Consider the following 25308-nt stretch of genomic DNA (forward strand, 5'->3'; position numbering starts at 1 on the left):
AATTCAAGAAGGTGCTAGAAACATTCATCAGAAAGTTTCGTCCATGTTTGTCCACATCCCGAAGATGCTCTATTGGAATGCAATCTTGTTATTGTGGAGGTCATTTGCAGAGGCCATCAGGAGATTAGCAAACTGTCGTCATAAATAGATGGGGATGGTCAGCAACAATACTCAAGTGGGCTTTAGCATTTCAAAAATTCTCAGTTGCTGTGTAACAAGAAAACAATGCCATACACCATCACACCACCAACAAGTGGAACCATTGATACAATGCAGGATGGATCCATGCTTTCATCTTGTTTATGTCAAATTCAAGGTCTACCATCCAAATGTTGTAGCAGAAATCAAGACTCATCAGGCTAGGCAATATCTTTTCAAACTTTACTGTCCAATTTTGGAAAGCCCATGTAGATTTTAGCCTGCTTTTTTTCTTTCTTTCAATTTTTAGCTGACATGAGGGTCACATGGTGCGGTCTTCTAATTGTCTCCTCTGTCTTGGTTGTAACAGTTACAGTATTTGAGGTAGTGTTGCTTTCTTGTCAGCTCAAAGCAGCCTTATCATTTACCTCTGATTTCTAAGAACATTGAATATTTTCTGTGAACCGTAGAGATAGTTGTGTAGGTCACACCAGCTGTTTGGCACCAACAACCATGTCACGTTCAAAGTCACTTACATGGCTTTTTCCCCCTGTTCTGATGCTGCTCTTTAGTTTCAGCCATTTTTTTCGACCATGTGTACATGCCTAAATTAAGCAAGCTGCTAAATGGCTTATTAGATACTTGCACTAAAAAGCAGATGAACTATTGCTGGGAATTAGAAAGCATTCAGATAATGATTTATTAGTTTTAATAAGAAGAATTGATCGAGACTATGTTCCAGATGTATATTGAATGTTAAATATAAGCAATATACACACTTTAGTTGGTTTCTTTCTTTATGTTTCTTGCATAATGCATGTTTTTAGAAGACACCCGCAAGCACTCTGATAAAAATGGTAACCTAACTTAATTCCATGTCAATGTCTGAGGCCAGAAAGACAATCTGGAGCATTTAAGACTTTAAAACACTCATCTTATCGCTTTAAATTATGTTTTCATCTAGGGGTAGTGAATAGGAAATTTAAAAAAAAAAAAAAAAGAGTTCACACCAGTCAAATACAGAGAGAATACATTATGCTTCAAGTCTAACATTAATAGCCTGCTTTCTTCCTCTTGAAGGGGGATCAGAGACTCAGTTTGAATGATAATGATGCAACGCCAACCCTCCACCATACCTGAGAAGCCACCGATCACTGACAACAGAATAGAAATAAACCAGGGCTTTTCATGATGCTTGTATTTCATCACATACTTTAATGTGTGAAGAGTGAAGATACTGCCTGTTTTATCTCTTTGTCTTTCTCTTTAACAACCCAACTTGCTATAATTGCGTTTCATTTCAATACAGCCTTAAATCATTTTAATACAGTCTTAAATCAAAATAAAACAAGCTGCGATGACAAGCAGAGGATTCTTCTCTGACAGCCCCTGAATTCACCGCCTGCTGGCACAGACTTTAATAGCATCTTGTTTGAACACCCATCTTTTCTTCACACGAGTCTTGTGTGGTAAATCGGGAACATGGTGAGGTGTTGGAAATCACATCTCCTTTATATTCTCACTGTGCCTTTTTTTTCCCCCTTAGTCTCAGGGCTTATGTTTACTGAATTATTAGTCTACAGGGTTCAATCTTCGGTTCAACCGATAACAAAGAGGCTGTATCCAACTACTTTTACAGGCACGGCAAATTTCCTGTTACAGTACAAGTAGAATGTATGTGTTTTACTCCTCTGATGAATCTACATTGACAACTGACACAAAAAAAATGTCAAGGATGTATAGATACCTTGCAATTACATCAGTGATGACTGGGAAAGATTTCCTCTTAGAGATTTGTAAAAGAATGATGAGTTTGCTGCAGTCACGTTAATGTTAATGATATACTGTAAGTAACATTTTCTCAGCATTTTAGTTGTGTCATGGGCTAAAAAGATATGTTTTACTACATTTATAGTCATAAAGCAGGAACAATTGACCAGCCCTGCACTTCCTGCTATAGTCTTTAGTTTGGGAAAATGTTACATTAGTGGAACTGGTGCTTACGTTCTCTCTGTGCTCTTCTTTTCTCTCTTCTCATTCCCCCCAACCTTCCTGGCCATGGCAGATGGCTGCCCTCCCTGAGCCTTGATCTGTTGGAAGTTTCTGCCTCTTAAGTGGGAGTTTTGCCTCTAACTGCTTACTCATGAGGGAGATCTTTATGTAACTATATGTGACTTGAGATGACAATCTTTGGGATTTGGCACCAAATTAATAAATGAAATCAAATAAAGAAATAAAATGACTTGTTTACTCATTTTGATTGTGGGGTAAATGCAATCTGTGGACTTTTCAACACGATCTTTATTATTCCCAAGACAGATGCAAACAATGTATTTTGAGGCCATTCAGAAACAAAGCCACTTCTTTTATAGATTGGAACCTTCTGTTTGTGCTTACCAAAGTTGCTGTGTGTTACTTGATAGATTACATTAATTTACTGGGTGAAAATGGTTTCTTCAATGAATATGGGGGGACCATAAAACAAGAGATATTGAAATAGAGATTGCTCTGTGAAATGCCAGCAGCAAAATTATCCTGTTTTATAAAAAAAGACTTTGTATATACTTTTCTTGCACATGTAGAAACATTTTTTTTAGCAGAAGTAAAACAATCTAGGTGTTGAGCCTAAGTTAGGAATAATCGAATATATTTGAAATAAGAAATTAAACTGTGACAAAATTTACATTGTAAATGCATATTATCACAACAAAGCAATACAATATGTACATCAGATGACAGATACAATATACAGACTTGATACATTCTATAATATGCTTAAATGGCAGTACAAGAGAAATATTTTCATTGCAAAGATATATTTTAAACATAGCATGAACAAAATATACAGCATATTCAAGAGGACTGCATTTCTGTATAATCAGAATATCAATGCATATCAACTTCACTTTAGTTTTGCTTTCTCTTGCAAATGCTAACCCATTTACAGTGTCGTCAAATCTGTCCATTCACTCTTCTAACCAGCAATCGGTCTATCCATGCCTCGCCCGTCACACAGCAGTCTGTCAAGCCAATTGTTCTCATCCATCCTTTGGAATTCTCATGTATCCCTTCACTTATCATCCACCCATGAACCCTTCTGAGCATCTATCCATCCACTGCTCATCTTAAACTTCAAAGCTACTTACTTGTGGTTTGTAACAAGGTTCAATCTTATGTTCTAACATGTATTGTCTGAAGACTTTGTTGTTTGATATCTTTTGGTTTTCTTGTTTCCATTTCTAAGATTTACCATCTAAATGAAAATCGAATAAGTCGTTTTCCAGCCAGTTCTCATTCAGAGGATGTCAAATGATGCCTTTTTGACAAAGACACTGGCAGTTCACACATACATTCAAAATTCCTTTGTTGTTGGTGCTACAATGATATAGATATATGGCAACTATGAGATGAATTTACTCTAAACTATTTACATATAATACATACTTACAAATACCATTTCACGTGTTTAACCACACTAGGTAACCATCATTTTCTTTTAAACGCATAGATTTCAGATAATGAAGAGGTATATTTAATCTAAACCACAACCTTTGTCAAACACAGTCAAGTCCTTAAATCAATATGTGCAAGTAAAATGAGAGTGTCAGTTATATTAAGCAGTATGTTAATCAGTACTTGATTCCACCTAGTGCGATCATTAAACCACACCCAAGAAAGAACTCCATCATTTATGCAAAAATCACCATGTAAGGTAATCTGCAATGCATGTGAGGGGGCAGTTTCTCATAACTCCCAAAATATTGCTTTTTAGCTACATTAAATCACGAACCCTATTATGCTCTTTAAACGTTGTTTTCAAAAGTGTGTGTGAATGATGCACAGAGTGAGCAGGAAAGAGTTGAGTTGAAATACTGAGATGAACTGGACCAGGTTGCTAAGGGCAGCATGAGCATGGGGCAGTGAGGAAATGGGGATATTGTGCTCAGGCATGGTAGTAGGAAACTGTGCCTGGTGTGAGTACACCCTTATGGCTTTGCATCTTTAACTTCCAGATGTGTTCTTTGTTTAGAAAAGGACCGTTATCTCTCAGTCTCAAATATCTTTATGGCTGATTCACAGAGGCATCAAACCAAGGGAGATGATGTACATGTGTGAAATGCCAGCAGCATTTGACAGAATGGCAGCGTTTGTGTTGCATTATCCTTGCTGTGATATAATATGCCTTTATCTGCAGCTACAGTTCTGCTTCCGCAGTGACTAGTCTATACAATTCATCCTAGCAGTAGAAATGCAATACAGTGTTGAAAAGCTTGTGAGGGAGCAATGGAGTACGGCAATACAGCAGTTATACATAAAATGGATCCCTCAAAATTATGCTAACACTGATGTTTGTTTACATTTGTCAAATGTGTCCGTGGCCCTCACCAAGTCCTATGTCCAGTCTACAGATCCAAAAAAACAACAACACCAAAAAAAACATTATACACCTTATGAAACCTTAGAAAAAATGGTGCTGTTTACTAAAAATATTTTCCCTGAAAAAAGAAAAACAAACTTCCCTGACTTTTCCCACAACATAGTGAAGTTTACTTTGGGGGGGAAAAGGGCACAAGTGCTATCTGTCAGAGAAATGCATTTCACCTACAAAACTGAAGGTGGGAACAAATGCTAACTTCTCAGCAGCAAAAACACGGTGTAAGCACTTTCAGCTGGACCTCAAACAACTCTCATGAATCCAATAACATGTTGCAAAGCTGAACTATTGCTTGGATTCAGCAGAAAAGCTAAATCCTTCAATAAATTCCAAGGTTGGAATATGATCAATTGGGTTTCTCGTTGAGTATGCTTCTACGAATTAGTTAAGGCAACACAAACACAGAGATAAAAGAATTCCTCAATAGGGAATCTGTGAGCGTAAATTAATACAATATTTGGAATGTTCTCAATTTAAAAATGAGCTTTCTCACAGTGGCATGAAGTCACCCTTGCAGAAACTCATATCTGGGATTAGATTGCTTAGAAAGCACATTTTCTAGCTATTGTACAGTGCATGCACACAAATCAGAAACTATGTATGAATACCATAAGTCCTGTCTTTAAATAGCAGCTGGCATGCAGGGAATCAAAGTGTGAAATGTTCTTAACAAGATTGGTAGTGAAAATCTCATTATGTAAAAATGAGTCTTACTTTGTCTCGGTGGCATGCAGCTCAACACATCATAGAGATAATTCCATTTCCTTAAACATTAATGCTTCATCTCCATCAAAAGCCTTTTGACTTCTTCTGTGCGCTATTCATTGAAGCTATATAGAGCATAAAATGGAAAACATGATTGTTTTACTTCTCATGTATTTTCTGATAGAGAGTAATTAGCTATCATTAAATGATAAAGGAAATTCTTCTTGAATGACTTTTCCCCCCACATTTTGCACCCCTGATACAGCAGCAGACTTTGGAACTAAAACTGAACAAATGAATGCATTTTATATGAACAATGAGACAGATATGTGTAAATTAAATGGGTTTGCTTCTAGTGACATCCAGAGATAATTAATACCCAACTCTGCAGTTCTGCTGAGTTCTTTTAGTACTACAGCCTTCTCTTTGCACTTAGATCTCACCACTCTCATCAACTTTGTTTTTGCATGGAGCAAAAAGCTGTTTTTAGACAGTTAATGATACACAATCTGCACAGTTCTTTACTTGTTACCAGAAGACAAATCGACTTCAAGTTTTCTTCCAGTTTCTGTCCCCATATGACATAAAAATAAAGGCTATATTCATATGTTATTGCATTCAGCAAACCGATGTGTTCAGCCCTAGCTCTGGTTGTTTGGTGAGTAATTTCCAGCCATTTGGCAAATTACACACATTGTTTGTGAGTCTAACAGACAGTGGGGAAGTTGAAACAATAGAGTTACTTCAGAAAGTATTCAGATCCATTCACTGACCTATTATTAAATAGGTTTAAATATACACAAGGAGTTTATATACACAGGGGGGGGGGGAATCAGACTTTTCCTTATTAATTAAGCTGACCTCAGTGCCATTAAATATTGTAAAATGGAAAGACAAAGAAATAAACAATAAAAAAACGAATCCAGCAATTCCTAAAGTTATAATATCAGGCAAACTACATAACTGAGTGAGAACAGTCACTGATGGGAGAATCCGCCAAAAGATGAACCATATCAGCAACAATCTACATGGTTGTAGAGTGACAAAGACGATTTTGTAATATTTGATTTTTAAGTTTCCATCCATCCGTTCTCTTCTGCTTATCAGTTTCAAGGTCGCAGGGGGGCTGGAGCCTATCCCAGCTGTCTTAGGACGGGAGGCAGGGTACACCCTGGACAGGTTGCCAATCTGTCGCAGGGCTAAAACATAGACACAGACAACCATTTGCATTCACATTCACATCTGCAACCACACCTAGGGGCAATTTAAGTTGCCAATCAACCTATCCTCACTAACTGCATGTCTTTGGACTGTGGGAGGAAGCTGGAGTATCCGGAAATAACCCACGCAAACACAGGGAAAACATGCAAAGGACACACATAATGGTGGTTGAGAACCTATACGAGTGTGAAAACATAGGAGTAGTCAGAATAGTCTCTGAAGCAACTCTATACTTGATATAATTCGTGTGCATGCTCCACTAGGATAGAGAAAACCAAAGAAAACAACTTGCAATTAATTACAGTGGGGCAAAAAAGTATTTAGTCAGCCACCGATTGTGCAAGTTCCCCCACTTAAAATGATGACAGAGGTCAGTAATTTGCACCAGAGGTACACTTCAACTGTGAGAGACAGAATGTGAAAAAAAAAATCCATGAATTCACATGGTAGGATTTGTAAAGAATTTATTCGTAAATCAGGGTGGAAAATAAGTATTTGGTCACCTCAAACAAGGAAAATCCCTGGCTCTCACAGACCTGTAACGTCTTCTGTAAGAAGCTTTTCTGTCCCCCACTCGTTGCCTGTATGAATGGCACCTGTTTGACCTCATCATCTGTATAAAAGACACCTGTCCACAGCCTCAACCAGTCAGACTCCAAACTCCGCCATGGCCAAGACCAAAGAGCTTTCGAAGGACACCAGGAAAAGAATTGTAGACCTGCACCAGACTGGGAAGAGTGAATCTACAATAGGCAAGCAGCTTGGTGTGAAAAATCAACTGTGGGAGCAATCATCAGAAAATGGAAGACATACAAGACCACTGATAATCTCCCTCGATCTGGGGCTCCACGCAAGATCTCATCCCGTGGGGTCAAAATGATCATGAGAACGGTGAGCAAAGATCCCAGAACCACAATCCCAGGGACCTGGTGAATGACCTGCAGAGAGCTGGGACCAAAGTAACAAAGGTCACCATCAGTAACACACTACAACGGCAGGGAATCAAATCCCGCAGTGCCAGACGTGTTCCGCTGCTGAAGCCAGTGCATGTCCAGGCCCGTCTGAAGTTTGCCAGAGAGCACATGGATGATACAGCAGAGGATTGGGAGAATGTCATGTGGTCAGATGAAACCAAAGTAGAACTTTTTGGTATAAACTCAACTCGTCGTGTTTGGAGGAAGAAGAATACTGAGTTGCATCCCAAGAACACCATACCTACTGTGAAGCATGGGGGTGGAAACATCATGCTATGGGGCTGTTTTTCTGCCAAGGGGACAGGACGACTGATCCGTGTTAAGGACAGAATGAATGGGGCCAAGTATCGTGAGATTTTGAGCCAAAACCTCCTTCCATCAGTGAGAACTTTGAAGATGAAACGAGGCTGGGTCTTCCAACATGACAATGATCCAAAACACACCGCCCAGGCAACAAAGGAGTGGCTCCGTAAGAAGCATTTGAAAGTCCTGGAGTGGCCTAGCCAGTCTCCAGACCTCAACCCCATAGAAAATCTGTGGCGGGAGTTGAAAGTCCGTGTTGCTCGGCGACAGCCCCAAAACATCACTGCTCTTGAGAAGATCTGCATGGAGGAATGGGCCAAAATACCAGCTACTGTGTGTGCAAACCTGGTAAAGACCTATAGTAAATGTTTGACCTCTGTTATTGCCAACAAAGGTTATGTTACAAAGTATTGAGTTGTATTTTTGTTATTGACCAAATACTTATTTTCCACCCTGATTTACGAATAAATTCTTTACAAATCCTACCATGTGAATTCATGGATTTTTTTTTCACATTCTGTCTCTCACAGTTGAAGTGTACCTCTGGTGCAAATTACTGACCTCTGTCATCATTTTAAGTGGGGGAACTTGCACAATCGGTGGCTGACTAAATACTTTTTTGTCCCACTGTATATATATTTTGAACATGAAACGCTGAAACATTTGGGCATCAGAGTAAGAATTTGATCTTAAAGAGTTCTGCTTCAGTGCAGGGTAACAGCAAACCAGGCCGCCTTCCCAAAGCCTGCTTACAACCAGCACATGGAAATTGTCACTTTCCCTAAGGTTATCCAGGTCAGAAAAGGTTTTAAATTTCCAGGCATCCAGCATTCTCCACAGAAAGTAATGATTTAACTTTCAGTTCAGCATCCATGAAAGCTTCAGTTTCCCACAGAGAGATGCTGGCACTTCCTTGAATTAAAAACCTTATATGGCTTTCCTGCTGTGGCATTCAGGCAGGCTTTTTTTCTAAAAAACTACATTTGAAAAACAATAGCAGGCCATATTTGCAAATTCATTAATAAGAGCTACAAGTAGAAAACCTAGAATTGTCCAGCTTAGTTAAAAAAACCTACAGTTATAGTCATCAGCCATATTTGTAGTTAAATATAATGAACTATAGTGGTCATCCATGTTTATTTGCTGTCCTGAGACACATCTCCCCATGTACTGGCTTCATTTTCAGAGTCGGAGAGAGCTGCTGTACACAGATCACTGAAGATATCTGCAAAGACAAGAAAGCATCAAGTCAATGTTGATGCCGTTACAAAATGTAGCATTCAAAATTCAAACAGCACTTAAGAATGAGGATGCACAGCCCAGACTGCAGTTCCAATAAAAAAAAGAACCCCCCCAAAAAATCAAGCATTAAAAAAGAAGACATAATAGAGCAATATTCAGACTCTGCAATAATATCAGCCAGTTCGTTGCATAGAAAATTATAGGGAAGGCAGATAAGGGCACTCAGTGCAGACAGGTGAAGAGAGCTTTTTGTAAATGGGCTCCACTTAACTAAAATGCTGAAGGTCAACTGCTAGAGCATGGAGGTGGGTCTGCCTTAAGTATGAAAAAACACAGAAACAAAGAGGAAAATGATAAAAAGGAGTAGAGGATGATGGTAAGTGACCTGACAGAAGAGGTAGTTCTTTTTAAGAGGGAACACACCATAACAACACAAGCAAGGCCACAGCAAAAAAAAAGAAAAAAACACTTCAAGGACAAGCCTTCAAGTCGGCATGGGAGCGTCGAGATGGTAGGGAGATGGATTAAGGACAGAGAGGACAGCGATGAGGAAAGAATGAGAGAGGGGAAAAATAGAAGGGTCTATCCTGTGGGAAAAGCACACACTTTGTCTATGAATGCCTGATCTCATCAACCCAGTATTAAGATTAACAATATGTGCTCAAAGTTAAAGATAGAAATATATTAAAGCTGTGTATGGAGTCCTTTCTATGTGGTTATAAAGTATGAGGAGCTCATAATCATTTCCCCAAATATAAATTAACATTAAATATATTAATCACGTGTAGCTGGTGTGTTAATCATATTAATCACAAAACTCCTCACGCTACTTGCAGCACGCTAACGATTTATATGGATGTATCTGATAGTTAATGCCCGGAAAATGTTACTAATAGTCAGCTTAAAAATATGTTGGCAAGTATATGGAAACTATTTGAATGCATTTTAAGCAAATATAAATGATAAGATTTCTAGTAGTTTCTCCTTTGGCTTAATTTCTTTTCACAAATTAAAAACATCTTAGTCAAACAAAGCGTGTCACCACAAACCTCGTGAGCATGCCGTGAGAAATTTCTGTTTATTTGTCAAATGTAAATGGGATGGAAGCAAGAATAGATATACAGGAAAGAAAATAATGTGTGCTGAGTGAATATAGATGATATCTGTGACAGAAACAGTGCTAGTTGTAACCAGCTGCTATAGTAGCTAGCTGATTAATTCTTCAAATTACAACTATACTGCGAGCATGACTAGCAGCAGGAGCCACTTTATGCAAAACTGCAACATGCTAATGCTAGTTGGGTTTGGCTCATGTTCACTTAGTTATGCTCCACCCAGAATCTACCCAGGAGTAGCATAACTAGCCTCCCTCTATGGGGTCTTAGTCAAGTATACCTACTCTACACACCTGCCCGAAGTGGGAGAAATGACAAAGAACTTGATTTAACTGCTCTAAAGAGTTGACGAGTGGAAGCACCTGGAAATAGTCTGCCATGTCCCAGGTAATTATTAATTTCATGGTATCAAAGTCTGAATCTAAACAACAGTTACCTAAAATTGACAATTCAGAAAAACAAGTGAAGTTTTATCTAACATCTATCAGAGAGACAGAGAGAGAGAGAGAGAGATAAATGTGCTTCAGTCAGTGGCATTTGCATTCAAGCCAAAACTCTTCCATCCCCCTCCACTTCATCCCTTTTCTCCTTCCTCTCCAACAGCAGGTGGACCACCCAGTTAATTTGGTGCAACTAACATCGGAGAGTGAGGAGAGGAGCAGATGAAGTGGGATTAATGGGTGGTATGGAGGGGGTGGTGAGTGAGTGTGTTACAGCAAAGCTGCCAGTGGTTAGTCAGAAGCTGCAGTGTTGTTACTGAATTGAGTGACCTCCTTCTGATGCTGTTTGCAGTATACTGGATGGGACCAACCCTGTCTTCTCTGTTAAAAGGTTCTTGACTAGCCTAGGACATGAAACACAATAGAGAGGAAGGTCTTCACTCAAACACAGGAGTAAGGTAATTGCAGCGATACTTTTTATTATCGGTCATTCATTTCCAGAAGCAAACTGCTGAACCAAAGGATGTTAAAAACAAAAATAATAACTTTACAGGAAAATAAGTCTGTGGACTAAAGCCACGAACCACATAAGTTAATCTGAAATTATCTGTTATGGTGAATTCTCAGTGAATCCTGATAATGCCTGTTCATATTAATGACCAAGTATGACAGCACAGAGGAACAAGAAGGTTTTAGCATAAACAAAATCATGACTAATGATGCTAGAACTTTATTTAATACAGATTTCAAAATGTCACCAATGTTTATTTCAGGCTCTGCCAGGAAGTTATTTGAAATATTATATTAATGTCAAAAACTGTAAATGAAATACCTGTAAAGCAGCAAGCATACAATTCTGCTCAGCTTGTGAAAGGTCACAGCCCCTTTCAGAAGCATTTTTATTATTTTTGTGTTCCTTTTAATCCACATGTGTAGCTAGTGTGAACACAGAGAGACACCTGATGATTTTGCATTCATTACTTATTTTTAAAGAATAAGTTATAATATACATGGTATTATATATTTGCAGTGAAGCACAAGAGTTCAAGTATACAGTAGCTTCAGCATAACACACAGCCCTTGGTGCATATTATTTCACTTATTAAATAAAAACGAATTTAAGCCATAATTATAAAAACGATACAGCCGTGTCATTCCACTTCTGCAGTCACAGCTGAAACTACAGACTTTCTCAGCAGCAGTCAGTAAGAGATCGTGTTTTCGCTCTAGATGCGGTGGTACAGGGCAGCCACAGCCGAGGGTGCACTGATTCTTGCAGCTGTCACAACCAGTGGCGGCCTACTAAATAATACATGCTTCTGTATAATCATACAGCTCAGTCTCTCTCTGTGAGTCAGAATAAATGCAAATGTTATTGAGAGGTAATGCAAAAAAAAAAAAAAAAAAAAAATCCCACTGTGACCTTTTGGTAGCTCCATACAATTCAAAGGAAAATAATCTCCCTATATATAAGAAGAATGATATCGAAACTAAATAAATGAATTATTGCATGGGTTACGCTGACCTTTTTCTGAATTTATAGTCATTTACTGAGGTTTTGGTAGCTGCTACACAAACTAAAAACAAAAAGTGAAAGGCCTTTTAGGGGAAGAAATCCTGTAAAATTAACATTAAATGTATTTATTTTTCACCGTTTATTGTTTGGGTCCTCATAAAAACAGTGAACTACTACTAGCCAACCAAGCGTTTTTATAAAGTTAGCTAAAAAATAAAAAAATAAAAAAATAACACACCCCTTTTGTCATGACTTGCACTGCTACTAATCCCAGATATCAGAACCTTAGTAACTTTTACCAAAGGCTTATTTTTGCATGGTGTAAGTGAAATTTTGTAGCAATTATCTTTTAAATGCCCCTGCAGGCATGTTGTGCAGGACTTCTTTTCAAGTAGAAAAACTATTTCGACCTCTTCAGGAAAGATATACAGGGTGTGCCGACTGGGATGCTGTTAGTGCACAGGAAAGTTGGAAGAGTATTATGAATGAGTAACATCAAGCATTAATATGTCTGTGGTGCACATAAATATGAAGGATAACAGCATTTCCCCCAGACATTATTTGTGCTTGCATTGATTCAGCAATCAGCACTGCCAAACTGCAATGAAATGTATCAGTCAGGGAACAAAACTGACTCATGTGCTGCAGCGTAGTGTTTGCTGATGTTTTTCATGGCCACAAGCAGGGTTCACATTGTTAAACATCTACAAATCTTTTGATTTATTTAATGTTGAAGGTGGCAAGGTAGGAACTTTACAGTAAGTAGTGTCTTAACATAAAAAAAAAAAATGCAATTTACTGCTGTTTGATGGTGATCAGGACTCTTTCTGAGCTTTCATTGATGAGCTTTGTGGCTGGCCTGAAAATTGTTGTGAGTCATTACCCTCCTGTCTTTCCTCACACCAAATTCTGTCATCCTATTAAAAAAAAAAAAAAAGATAATAATTGAAGCTGCTACTGTGTCAGCCTTGCAAAAAACATGTGCCTCCCTCAAATTACAGACAGTAGTTGAAATATGAGCATTAGTGTTATTAGCATTCTTCAGAATGCTAAAACAAAGACTGGAAAACAGCATAAATCACAGGGCTGTTGCAATAATAAGTAATAAACAATAAATGAAAACTGAAGGGTATGCCCGCCTTACTAACCTGTGCAATCAATAATGACTCAAGCACAAATGCACAAACATCAGCATATATTTACATATATATTTATTTATATTTTTATACTATATTTACTTATTAGAAATTGTCTTCTTTTTAATTTTTTGTTCATAGCATGAAAGTTTAAGATAGTTAGGTTGCTTTCTTTGCACTGAATGGGACGATATATAATTTCATTGTATTTTTAGTATAATTGCAATAAAGATTTAGATTTTATGTGAAGACTACCGTTGTTGATCAGTTGCATTAAAAAGATCCAGCACTAGTCATTAGCAACACTGCCAGGCCACCAGGTTATGCTTATGTGGTTTATATTAAAAAATCATCTCTTCACCTACTGTTTCCAAGGTATCCTATTTGCTCCTATGAAATGAAAACCTGTGCAAGGAAACTATGTTTATCTTTGCACTGGCTTTCTGCCTGCAGGAAAACTGAGTCATTGGGCCAAATATTGAAAAAACCAAGACAGATCGATAATAACTTTCATTTTATAAACACTGAAATGAACGTGATGGTCACACAGTTTACAAGGCAGAAAGATGACTGTTGTGCATTCAATGCATCCCACTACTATCATCACCTGAGCCAAAACATGCATTACTGTCAGTGGAGACAGGAGATCTGTTTAAGACACGAGCCTAAAATCTATTTTCTTTCTTTTTAAGGTTACAAGTCCTGTGAGCTTTTCTAAAGTTATTATCTGACACATAACATAGCTTACTATATAGTTAGTCATATTAACAGACCATACTAGAAATCTGAAATATGTATATTACTTATGGTATATTTACCATAATTTTGCAAATAAATTATGATTAGGTGAACCAGGTAAAGCCTTAATGAATGTTTTTAAAAAGAATATGTGCACACTGAAGGTGTAATCTGACATGAATGGCAATCCTTAGGCTAGTATGACAACAGACTTTAATTCCATCTGGAATTATGGTGCCAATGGCTTTCACTGGATGGGCAGTTCTGAAGACTTGACAGTGGATGTAGGGAAGCTGTTTCTTGATTCTTCTCTTTCACATTAGAGTGAAGTACGTCTCTGTTTATTCCTCTCATATGTAAATTAGTGTTGACAGGGTGTGGCTGGGCGTGCTGTCTAGCCTTTAGACAAATATACCACAGGGACAGGGACAGGAACACTGCGTGTGGTGCAGACGTGAAGTGAAAGCCTAAATCTGGAAAGGTGCAAGGCACTCATGGGGGGGGGGGGGGGGATGTTAGTAAGCATGTTACTCCTTCTGTTGGGAAAAACTGACTTTAGCAGTGCATACTAGAGATGGACCGATCCGATATTACGTATCGGTATCGGTCCGATACTGACCCAAATTACTGGATCGGATATCGGCGAGAAATAAAAAATGTAATCCGATCCATTAAATATCAAAAAAGCACCTCACAAAGCTTGCTACACGGCGTAACTCGGCTCATAACCGTAGCACGCAGCAGTGTGCGTCACGTGATAGAGCCGCTGTGCGTATTTGTAGCCTTGCTAGCAAACCAGCATTTCATCTCCGAGGAAGTTTTCCCAGAGCGAAGTAAAGCAAGTGTGTAAGTTCATCTCTGAATGTCTGTAAAGCGTTCCCACGTTAAGCTTAACAACAGATATATGGAGCGACTGCCTCTCTCTCTCTCTCTCTCTCTCTCTCCTGCTGCTACTTCAATCGTGAAACTGCTTAATGATCAGCTGATCGGCTTTTCTGTCGAGAGTCCGTCTCTCTTCTTAGTTTTTGGCCCACTTCTCACCAGAAAGAGGAAACCAGCGGCTGAACAACAGCAGCACTATTAACCTTGATAAGCTGTTGTTAGAATTTATTTAATATTACTTTCTACACCAGGATCGTTTTCTACGTAGCTGATTGCTGGTAACTGTGCAGGGGCGGATCTAGCAAAGTTTAGCCAGGGGGGCCGATAGGGCATGAACAGGGAAAAGGGGGCACAAAGACATACTTTTCTTTCTTGTTCTCATTTAAAATATCTAGCTTTTAATAAATAATTATCTGACTCTTACACTCAAAGTTTTAATCTGATGTAAAATATATAGAAGTCCATTACTGTATATAGTAACTGTTAAGTCTAATATACCCTAGTAAGCTATACTACTTTTTCCTTTGGGAAGATACCATCTGTGCAGTCTGCAATTCTGTTGAAGAAAGATGTTGAAGCTATTTAATTATTCTTGAAAAATAATTTCTTTCTGTGCATTTTCCCCCCTGCATCAAATTAAATTTGATTACATCGATTAAGCATCATGAGCTGGAGGGTGGGGGGTGGTTCCCTATTTTTTTTTTTTTTTGCTGGGAGTTTGCAACCCTATTAGGTAGGTTGCTTGATATTTCTGCTAAGTACTCTTTAAAATACCAGAATAGGGAGGATGGAGCAGGTTTACGTTTATTAGATTGATCAGTATTGCTGAACTATGAAATATTTTGTTGTATTTTTTACATACAGGTATAACAGAATAGCTTTAGTGTTGTTATTTATTTAAACTTGAGTATAAACTTATACAAAATGCAGCAAGATATTTAAAAAAAACGTTTTATTGATTAAAAAACACACTATATCTGATTCATATCGGTATCGGCAGATATCCAAATTTATGGTATCGGTATCGGACATAAAAAAGTGGTATCGTGCCATCTCTAGTGCATACACAATCATAACAACACAAATGCACAGTGGTCGATCTAAATACACAAAAAAGCGTGCAGCAGGTAAACAAAGACATACACAAATGAATGTACATATATTAGCATACAGGACACATCGAGTTTTATATGACACTGCAGTAGTCCTTTTTGTGCCAGTTGTGTTCTATATGGCAGCAATAGAACCAATGAAAAGAGAAAACTTATGAATTCTTCATGTTCCTCAAGCGTAGAGCAGAGATGAGAATGAGTGACTGAGACCTTTTAGCGGCAAAAATCCATAGATGGAGTCGACAGGAGACTGTTTTAAGGGCTGAAATATTCATGAGGTGATGAAAAATGAGCATATTTAAAGCAAGTTGAGCTTTTATCTCGTAGACTATTAATCACTTTCTAATGCAGAGGAGCTTGCATGAGCTCAAAACATTCTTTCAGCTCACTTTCTAGAGGCTGCTCATCCAAGCAGGCAGTAGCTGCTGCTTCCTTGTCAGGTCAAAAGCAAAGATGGTGTTGGTGAGGTGAATCAAACAGTGATTTATTATTAATCTGAAGCCATTGTTTTCTGCAACCTTCCTTGATTTAGCAACAGCCACACGTTTTGTTGTGTTCCTACTGCTTCATCAGGATAAAGTTACAGTCAATGAAATTTTAATTCCTTATGAGTCGCTCTCAGCCTTTAATCCTTGTGAAGATAGAACAGGGCAGCAAAGAAGCATCCCGTTGCACAAGTCTCTCTTGAGCTTGTTTGATTAATGTGGTTGAATTGAAGGTAGTTTTAAACAGGGAAGCCATGGTGTGGGTAATGATTACAGATAGCAGTGGAACTGCAAAATTCTTATGCAAAAATACACAAGATCAACAATAACAATAATTCAATGTCATACACTCAAACACATGGGCTATGCAAGGGAATATTGCCTTTCTGAAAGGTTTATTTTCTTTTTTCCTTGGTATTTTGTCAGTAAGGATAGATTCAGCTTATCTGATTCTGCTCTTTTTCCCTCTTTCAAATGCTATCAGCCCATAAAGTGGCCGCTGCCTGTTGTCACTCCCATGGTGATGGTAGTAGGACTCATCCACTATGTTGTAGGCTGAGTAGACTGCTATTACCTTACTGCTGCAAAGACATAATGAAACCTGGTAGGCTCAGTGTTAATCAAAGCAACCATAGCCCAACTTCAAGCCATAAAAGTACCCAAGTTCATGGGTTATTTTACAAAAGACTCCCACTGCGCAGAACAGCTTTTGCACCAGGCTGTTAACAGCTTTTTTTCATTTTCTTTAACACTTACTGGTCTTTGTGCTGATGCTTTCTGAACAGACAAAAGACAAACAATGATGAGGGTGACACAAAGACTCACTGTCAGAAATGATTGGTAATTTCATAATTACAATTAACAAAATAGCTCCATAGAAATCCGTTGGTACAAAGACTATTTCAATCAAGCACATGATTTTGGTGTCAGATATGCATGAATAAAAGGACACAGAATGGTTCCATTTTTAAAGAACTGATAGCTGGATGATTAGTGCAGGCTAAAAAGCAATGAGGCAAACAATACATTTCTGGAGAAACATTGATACCTCTACTGTATGACCTATTGTGCTATCCCAGAAAATACCTTTGAAGTCTACATTATACTGTATATACTATGTCCACAAGTCCACCTAACTGTGCTCATGTCCAAACGACCTAAATGTAATCATCAGACAACAAGTGTGAGGGTCTGTGCAGGCAGTCTGCCTGTCTGGCTGTTTTGTGACTGCACTGACTTTTCTACTGAGAATTTAAATTACAATGCACAAACTATGCCTGCGCCCCAGGCACTGGAGTTCAAATGGACTTCAAGAAAATATACAAAGAATGGCTGCTGGGCCATCAGGTCTTCTGTCTGTGTTGAAAACAGAGTATAAACTAAGCTTCTAGCGACTGGAGGTGGTTAATAAGGGTGCTGGGGAATGTCATGGTGTCCGTGACTCAGGTACTAACTTTTAAAAGCTAAGGCCTGAACCTTTTTGAAACCAACAGTCCACCACTGCTGAAACTGGTTGAAAATGTAGTTTCTCAAAGGTTGGTTAAACAACCAAATTAGAGGCTCTAAGCAACAAGGGATGGACATCTGGTCTTTATTCTAAGGTGTCCAAGTGTGAGTTTTGGGGGTATGGCATGTCTTTATGAGCTAAGGTGTTGTAGCTCAACGTGCAGTCTTTTTTGTGTGTGAACAAAAGGTTTCAATAACTGGCCTTTAAAAATAAAAAAAACCTGCCCTATTTAAATTTGGCCCCTTCAATGTCATGAAGGAGGCCACATTTGGATCTATATAAGGGATTTGATTCTTTGCACTGGCCAAGTTCCACTCTGTGGTTTTACTGCAATCCTCAAACATACGCAGTAACACAATGTTAACTTTTCTTACAAACTTGCATGAATTTCGTGTGGAGGCTCATTACTGGTAATGAGAACTGGGTCTCCAGTTACAACTGAGGTTTCAATGGAAGAGTCCACAGTTTCCAAGCCCCGAGGCAGTGCTTCGGGTGAGGACGGAGAGCAGGCAGCGCTCATTATTTTTGCGACATTCACTGGATTGTGCACCATGAATTAATCTTTCAGGTTGAGGCTGTCAACATGGACTTCTACTGTACCCTCATAACGCTTGAGGGAGAAACTGACCAGAACACTGGTGCTTGCCAGAGTGTGATAGTGAGCTGGCACCGTATATTCTGAAAGGTTTTCCAGTCACTTCAACACAATCTTTGCTTGCCACCTGCTGAGAGGCTCATTCCCAGAACTTTTTGATCACACCTCATAAATTACCTAAAAATGTGTTGCCACACAATTATGCAAAATACTGCTTTCAACACTTTTTGTATATCACTGTTTAGGTCTCTCAGTAATAAAATATTTAAATATTCTCCGGGCAATTTCTTTTTTTTCGCAACGTGAATGCCCTAAAGGTATATATGCTGTAAAATTCCCTGTAATGTTTGCTCAGTTTTATTTAGGAATACAATATCTTAAAAACAGAAATTTAAAAACTTGAAGGGAGGGCTGTGTGGAGGGTATATAGCAGCCAATCAATGGATGGGGGGTGGGGAGTGGGGTGGGGCATTCTAAATAATCCTGTGGTTCAGCCAACAAACAAAAACCTACCAGTTTCCATTCTTTGCTTCCTCCACAAACTGGACGAGGTCACCTGTCTCCAGAGAGAGGTCTTGCGGATCACGAGACTCGTATGTTAGCTGTACTCGGAAACGGCTGCTGTCACCCTGCAGAAAGAAATGGTTTTCAAATTCAACATTTAGCCAATCCCAAGACTTAAAGGCTACTGCTTAAAGTTGCTCTACTGTACTGTGGTACTGTTCTACTTTAGCCAGTCATTCTGGAAATCCACAAAGCATTACACGAACTGCTGAGTAATAAACAATACCCTACAAATTGAAACAAAGACAGCAGATAAAAGCATTTAAATTTAAATATACCAATGACAAGACATTGGACTTCATTTATTTTGCTATTCTTGTAGTATTAGATAGTAATAAATAAGTTAATGATTATAAGATTTATAGGGTCTGTAGGTACATGCACACCACAGGGATTGAATGTCCCAATTTTTTCTTTGTCTTATCTGAGTCACATCCACATGTGGGATTATTTAGTTGTTGTTGTTGCAGATGAACACAATTTAAATTGTGATTGACTGCATGATGCAAACATACTCTCCACTTTGTCAAGTACATCTGTTTAACTGCTTGTTAACACAGATATGCTCTTGTCTAATATACCAATCACATGGCAGCAACCCAAAACAAGATCAACATGATGTGATCTGACCAAGTGTCAGAATGGGAAAGAAAGGTGATTTAGGCGTGTTTGAATGTGGCATGGTTGTTAACGGGCTGGTCTTAGTATTTCAGAAACTGCTGATCTAGTGGGATTTTAATCACACAACTTCCTCTAGGGTTTACAGAGAATGGTCTGAAAAAGAGAGAAATATCCAGTTAGCAGCAGTTCTCTGGATGAAAATGCCTTGTTAATGTCAGAGGTCAAAGGAGAATGCTCCGACTGCTTTAAACTGATAAGAAAGCAACAGTGTGTTAGATAACTATTACAACCTTTTCATTATGAAAAGAGCTTGTTTGAATACACAACACACTGAACTTCGAAATAGATGAGCTACAGCAACAGAAAACCACTACTGTCAACTAAAGGCAGGAAACTGACACTACAATTTACACCGGCAATTTACAAACGGACAACAGAAGATCTGAAAAACACCAAATCTGAGTAGTCTTGATTTTGTGCTACAGCATTTGGATGGCAGGACCTGAGCAGAAAGATCCATGCTTTAGACATTATGGTTCCACGTATCAACAGTTTAGGCTGGTGGTTGTGGTGTAATGGAATGGGGGCTGATTTCTTGGCACATTTTGGGCCCCATTATTACCTGCTGAGAATCATCATTTAAGTGCAACGGCCCACTTGAGTACTGTTGCTGATCTTGTCCATCCCTTTATGACCACAGTTTACCCATCATCTGATGGCTGTTTCCAGCGGGATAACACACCACGTCATAAAAGCTCAGATCATCTCAAAGTGGTTTGTTGAAGCTGACAATGAGTTCACTGTACTCAAATGGCCTCCACATTTACCAAATCTCAATCTAGCAGATCTCATTTGGGATATGATGGAACGGGAGATTCACATCATGGACATGCACCTGACAAATTTGCAGCAACTGTGAAGTACTGACGGGAAAATGTAGTCCATCCTACATCTAGCTAAGTACCTAATAAAGTGTCTTACAAATGTATGTTCTAAGCTGCTACATTCCCTGCATCACTAACGTGTTCAGTCCTCGTGTCGATAGTGTGCACGTGCGTGTACGTCACACAGATTATAATGGATGTGGAAATGCTGCCATATTCGGCAGACATGTGCAGTTAAAATCCTACCCCTTTTTCATCTTCCCCTCATTTCCTAAATGTCAAGTGGTCAGTGCCTGCTGATAACAAGAAGGGAGAACATGGGAAATAATTAAGCTGTGGAGGGGTCCTCCTTTAGGGGGATTGAAATGAGATTTAGTGAAAAAGAAGGGAAAATGAAGAATGGGTGAAGAGTCAATGAGAGATGAGTGTATAGCAGTTGGGGGATGGTTCGTGATCATAAAATGTCATGATTTATCTGACAGCTGACATGATTCAGCTGGAGTCGAATGAGTGCAGTTGAGTTACGTTCCTCACTCGGGCAAAAGTTTAATAATGCTAATTGTTGCTGAAATTGTCACACCTGGTTTCATTTCTGGACAAAATCATTTGCAACATTATGTTTTACTAAGTTTCACTCTTAAATAAAGTTTCAAAATGATATCTGAGCTTCACTTCTTTACATTTTTTAGCTGATGTGGGCAGCAGACTTAAGTGTTGCCTACATTTTTATTGTTGCCTTCCTCGTCTGAAGAGTTGGAGGATTCCTCTGCGCTGGAGGGAATCGTCTCAAAGTCCTCTGTGTCGATGGAAAGAAGACGCCGCTGGGCCCAGCCTGAGGGGAATCAATACACATGATTTACCATTAAAAATGTACTTATAAACAAGGGGGGACATTAATATGCATCTTGGCAGGTGATGACGCTTCGGGAAAGTAATGTTGCTGTGCAGTCAAATAATTGGTTACATCATCGTGAAAACTTGATGATTCTGTTTCCAAGAATTCAACCTCAAGCCAAATTTCTCACATTCAGGATGACTTCAATCCCTGTACGAGTCGCAGCCTGCACAAGGGAGGCTGTCACTACCCATACTTCTCACGCTAATAACGACTTTAGCATATGACTGAAGCAGCACATACAGCGCATGCATATATTAAAATAAGTCTAATATTTATGGTATCAGCGTAAAAAGATTACACTGCTTATCCAGACATCACTCTTGCCTCAGGGAAGAATTGAACTCACAACCTTTTTGAGTACTGGTGCAGTTTACTGATCTATCAGCACACTGTTGAACGGCAGCAAAAAAGTAAGACGTTTTCACTAACAACATGGGAAATATTTGAACATTTTTTCCCACAATGGCAGAACAAAGAAAGAAACACAAGAAAAAACAAACAACAACAAAAACACAGTGCTTATCCCAGCATCAGTTGAAGACAGTGCACAGTGGGTCCAAACACTCACTCTCACACGCCTGGGTTTTGAACACAGGGTTTTGAATTCCAAAACTGCTTCACAAGTTATAATAGTGCAAGGAGCCGTGAGAGCTTGCCAATTGTAAAGCATCATTCTTCAACTTTACAATTTGTTGAAGTAAAGGGGTTTGTAAAAAATAAAGAATAAAGCTCTTAAGATGTGATTTTGGTTGTTACATCACCGCAGATCTATTGTGAGTCGCCGCTGGTGTTGCGCTCTCTCTACATCCTGTTTCAGGTACTGCATCTGCTCCTGTGGAGCCAGTGTCCTGTGCACAGCTGAATGCACTCAGTCAATCAGCCACGGAGGTGTTTAGACCGGGGGAGCGGTCGCTTATTCCTTTCGGTAAAGTTTTTTTTTTTTTTTATCAGCTTTTTATCAACTTTTTCATCCCTTTTCTTTAATCAGGTTAAGTTTCGTTGCAGTTTTCTTTTTGTTCATGATAAAAACACTGCCCTAGCCTTTTACTAATTATTGATCTATTTAAAAATATATATAAAACTTTTGGAATTATATATTAAATTTGTGCTTTTATAACAAAAACTAAGGGAGATTTGAATGTTTCAAGTCTGTCACCACCAGCACCAGGTATTTTCCATTCAACCTAACACCATCACAACACCCCACCAAAGGCAATAGTGATAATCAGACCTAACTTTGATAAAAGTGTCTGTTTTCTTCATGGTTTAGGTGGAGTGAGCAGGTTCTTCCACTGGATTTACAAGCACATCTACTTTCCGTCTCCATTTTACGGTTGCTGAGGTTTGAAATTCATCTCAAGAAAGGGCTGCTTGAAAACCAACTTTCTTATTTGTAAATTCAATTCAATTTTATTCATATCGCGCCGAATCACAACAGCTTATTTGTGCTTGATGAATTCTGTCAGAATGCTGAGTTCAGCGAGTCCCCAAAATTCAAAAAGGAAAAAACAACAACAACGAAAAACACAACAAGGAACGCACAAAAAACAAAATGAAATGAAAACAAAAGCATCCATTTATATTCACAGTGATTATGGGAAACGTCATTTCTTCTGTATGGCAAATTAGGCTAAATGCTGCAAAATCTCCCCTTTTTTGAGAAATGATGTAGCTACGTTGTCCAGTCAGTCTTTCCTCACAGCTGTATAACTTATGGACAAAAAGCCAGAGTCAGCATATGTGATCCTCGTTTCTTTCTTTTTATTTAATCTCTGAAGGCACAAAATAGTCATCAAAATATGGTCACAAGCCTTCTTTCTTCTCATTTTTATATGGCCTACAATAATTCTGCATAATTTTGAGCAGTTTCAAATTCTTTTGTGATCTATAACAACCACTTGTTTGTTACACTCATATCAAACATTCGGTATGTTTTCAAGTCTGTGGTTTTCCATCATCTTATCACTACTGGTTTAGTATCTGGCTTCAACATCAGATCCCATCTATATATCGTCATTCAACAGTTATTTTTAGCCTTGGAGCCGATGTGGTCGCACGCACAGATTTTCTGTCTGAAAGGCTTCAAAGTTAAAATTTGAAGGTTAACTGTGATTTAATAATATATATTTGGCACATGTTTTCTTATCTGCCTCTAAATGGGTCTCTGTTCCTGCTTAGGAAACAGCAATAGGTGCTGTTATCATGTTGTTTTTGATTATTTAGAGGTTTGTGTTTAAGAGAAGCTGGAGAGGAGATTATACAAGGCCGAGTATGTGCACAGGAAGACAGAAGAAATTAATCATGTTAAATTATTAACATCGTAAAAATGTTCCTCTGATGGGTTTATGAAAGGTTTTTACCACTTCCCTCAAACCAGTTGACATTTGAATTTTCTTTCTTTCTTAAATTTGTTTAAGCTTTATTTAACAAGGGAGTAGATTAAAAACTCTCAAAGAAAGCACATCATTACAAGGACACTTGGACTGGTCAGTAGTTTGAAGCCATTTGACAGACGTAGCCTCTGTTTATGTTTTTAAAGAAGAAAGTCAATGTGATGCAAAAGGAGGACAACTAAAAAACAAAACAAAAAACGAAATATACTTTCACATAAAACTGAAATCAACTCCACAGGATGATAGTCTCTCAAGTGACTGGAGGAGATGAATCCTCCCCTGTAGTTACCTGGTTGGGAAGTGGATCTAGGGACAGCTGAGGTGCCACCAGGACCAGCAGAAGTGCTGGTAGTCATACTCTGACGTTTCCTGACTGCTGCCATAGCGCCGCGCAATGTATCTGGAGGGAAGCCAACTGCTTTATACCAATTTTGGCATCACAACCGTTAAACTGCACCACAAAAACCCAAAACCTGTATTTAAAAAGCACAATTTCTAAAAGCTGCACAATTACATCCAGTCAGTGTGCTGTCTAATAAGAAAACCATGCAACTGTATCCATGCAGAATCAATGAGAGAGAAAAAATAAACAAGCACCAAACACCTACCAGGGAAAATCTGTGATCAAAACACACAAAAGCTACACACACACACACACACACACACACACAAATGATACCAATTTCATTTGATGCTCATGCACTGAGAAACAGAACATCACAAACCACCTACAAGTCACCAAAGCACGCACGAAATTGAACTACAAAAGGTGAAACACATCATCCAGAAATAAAGAAGCACAGTCGATCAAGAAATAACATCTTTCTCCTTGTACCTTCATAACCAAATGGAGTGGGATCACTCTTTATTTCATGCCTTTTGCTCTTTATGCTAGCAGAGAGGGGACCTGGGCAGAGGAAATAACATGCAACAAGAGAATTAATGAGAAACCAGCATATTAGAAAGACGGTTGCATTATCCCAAATCACCTTTCATCAACCTTTTAAAGTCCCTTTTAGACATTAGAAAGCTGTAATATTATTTTCTGTTAAAAAGCATTTTGTCATTTAGACATAGGCCTTAAGTGGGCTGAATTGTCTTAAGACCATTATGACTTTAATTTTTTTTTTTAAAGAGTCATATTTTCCATGCAGTAATAGGCACCTGGATACAGAGTTTCTAAAGATGAGAGCAATTAGTTGACAAAAAAATTATTTTTCCATCTGTCCAGCTATTTATTTTTTAATTTTGCTGGAGAATGAATGAAATGGATGCTTTTCTTCGTGGTTTAATTCATGACCATCAGCATAATTAGACAGAATATAGAACTGATGCTGCAGCTGCTTCATACAGCCTGAGAATGCAGGCTACATGGTTACCAGTAGCTTCTGACTCTTATGTAAT

The 25308-nt window shown here is 38.5% G+C and overlaps 1 protein-coding gene across 11 annotated transcripts in view; it reads right to left on the reverse strand.

The window, feature by feature from the left end:
• Window positions 1-1679: 1679 nt before the first annotated feature.
• Window positions 1680-25308, reverse strand: part of mcf2l2 (MCF.2 cell line derived transforming sequence-like 2) — a 111006-nt gene continuing 87377 nt past the window's right edge. For 8 of the 11 annotated variants that reach the window (XM_085149876.1, XM_085149877.1, XM_085149880.1 and 5 more), the window contains 6 exons: window positions 24740-24811; window positions 24194-24304; window positions 21336-21445; window positions 19058-19173; window positions 10904-10977; window positions 1680-9001 (listed from right to left, as the gene is read on the reverse strand). In XM_085149876.1, coding sequence (XP_085006002.1) covers window positions 8913-9001; window positions 10904-10977; window positions 19058-19173; window positions 21336-21445; window positions 24194-24304; window positions 24740-24811 — 572 coding nt within the window. In that variant the 3' untranslated portion in view covers window positions 1680-8912. The remainder of the gene's footprint in view (window positions 9002-10903; window positions 10978-19057; window positions 19174-21335; window positions 21446-24193; window positions 24305-24739; window positions 24812-25308) is intronic. The other 3 variants (XM_085149884.1, XM_085149883.1, XM_085149881.1) reach the window with 2 other exon arrangements.

The sequence above is a fragment of the Neolamprologus multifasciatus genome, chromosome 23 (assembly GCF_963576455.1).
Source record: "Neolamprologus multifasciatus chromosome 23, fNeoMul1.2, whole genome shotgun sequence".
Lineage (NCBI taxonomy): Eukaryota > Metazoa > Chordata > Actinopteri > Cichliformes > Cichlidae > Neolamprologus > Neolamprologus multifasciatus.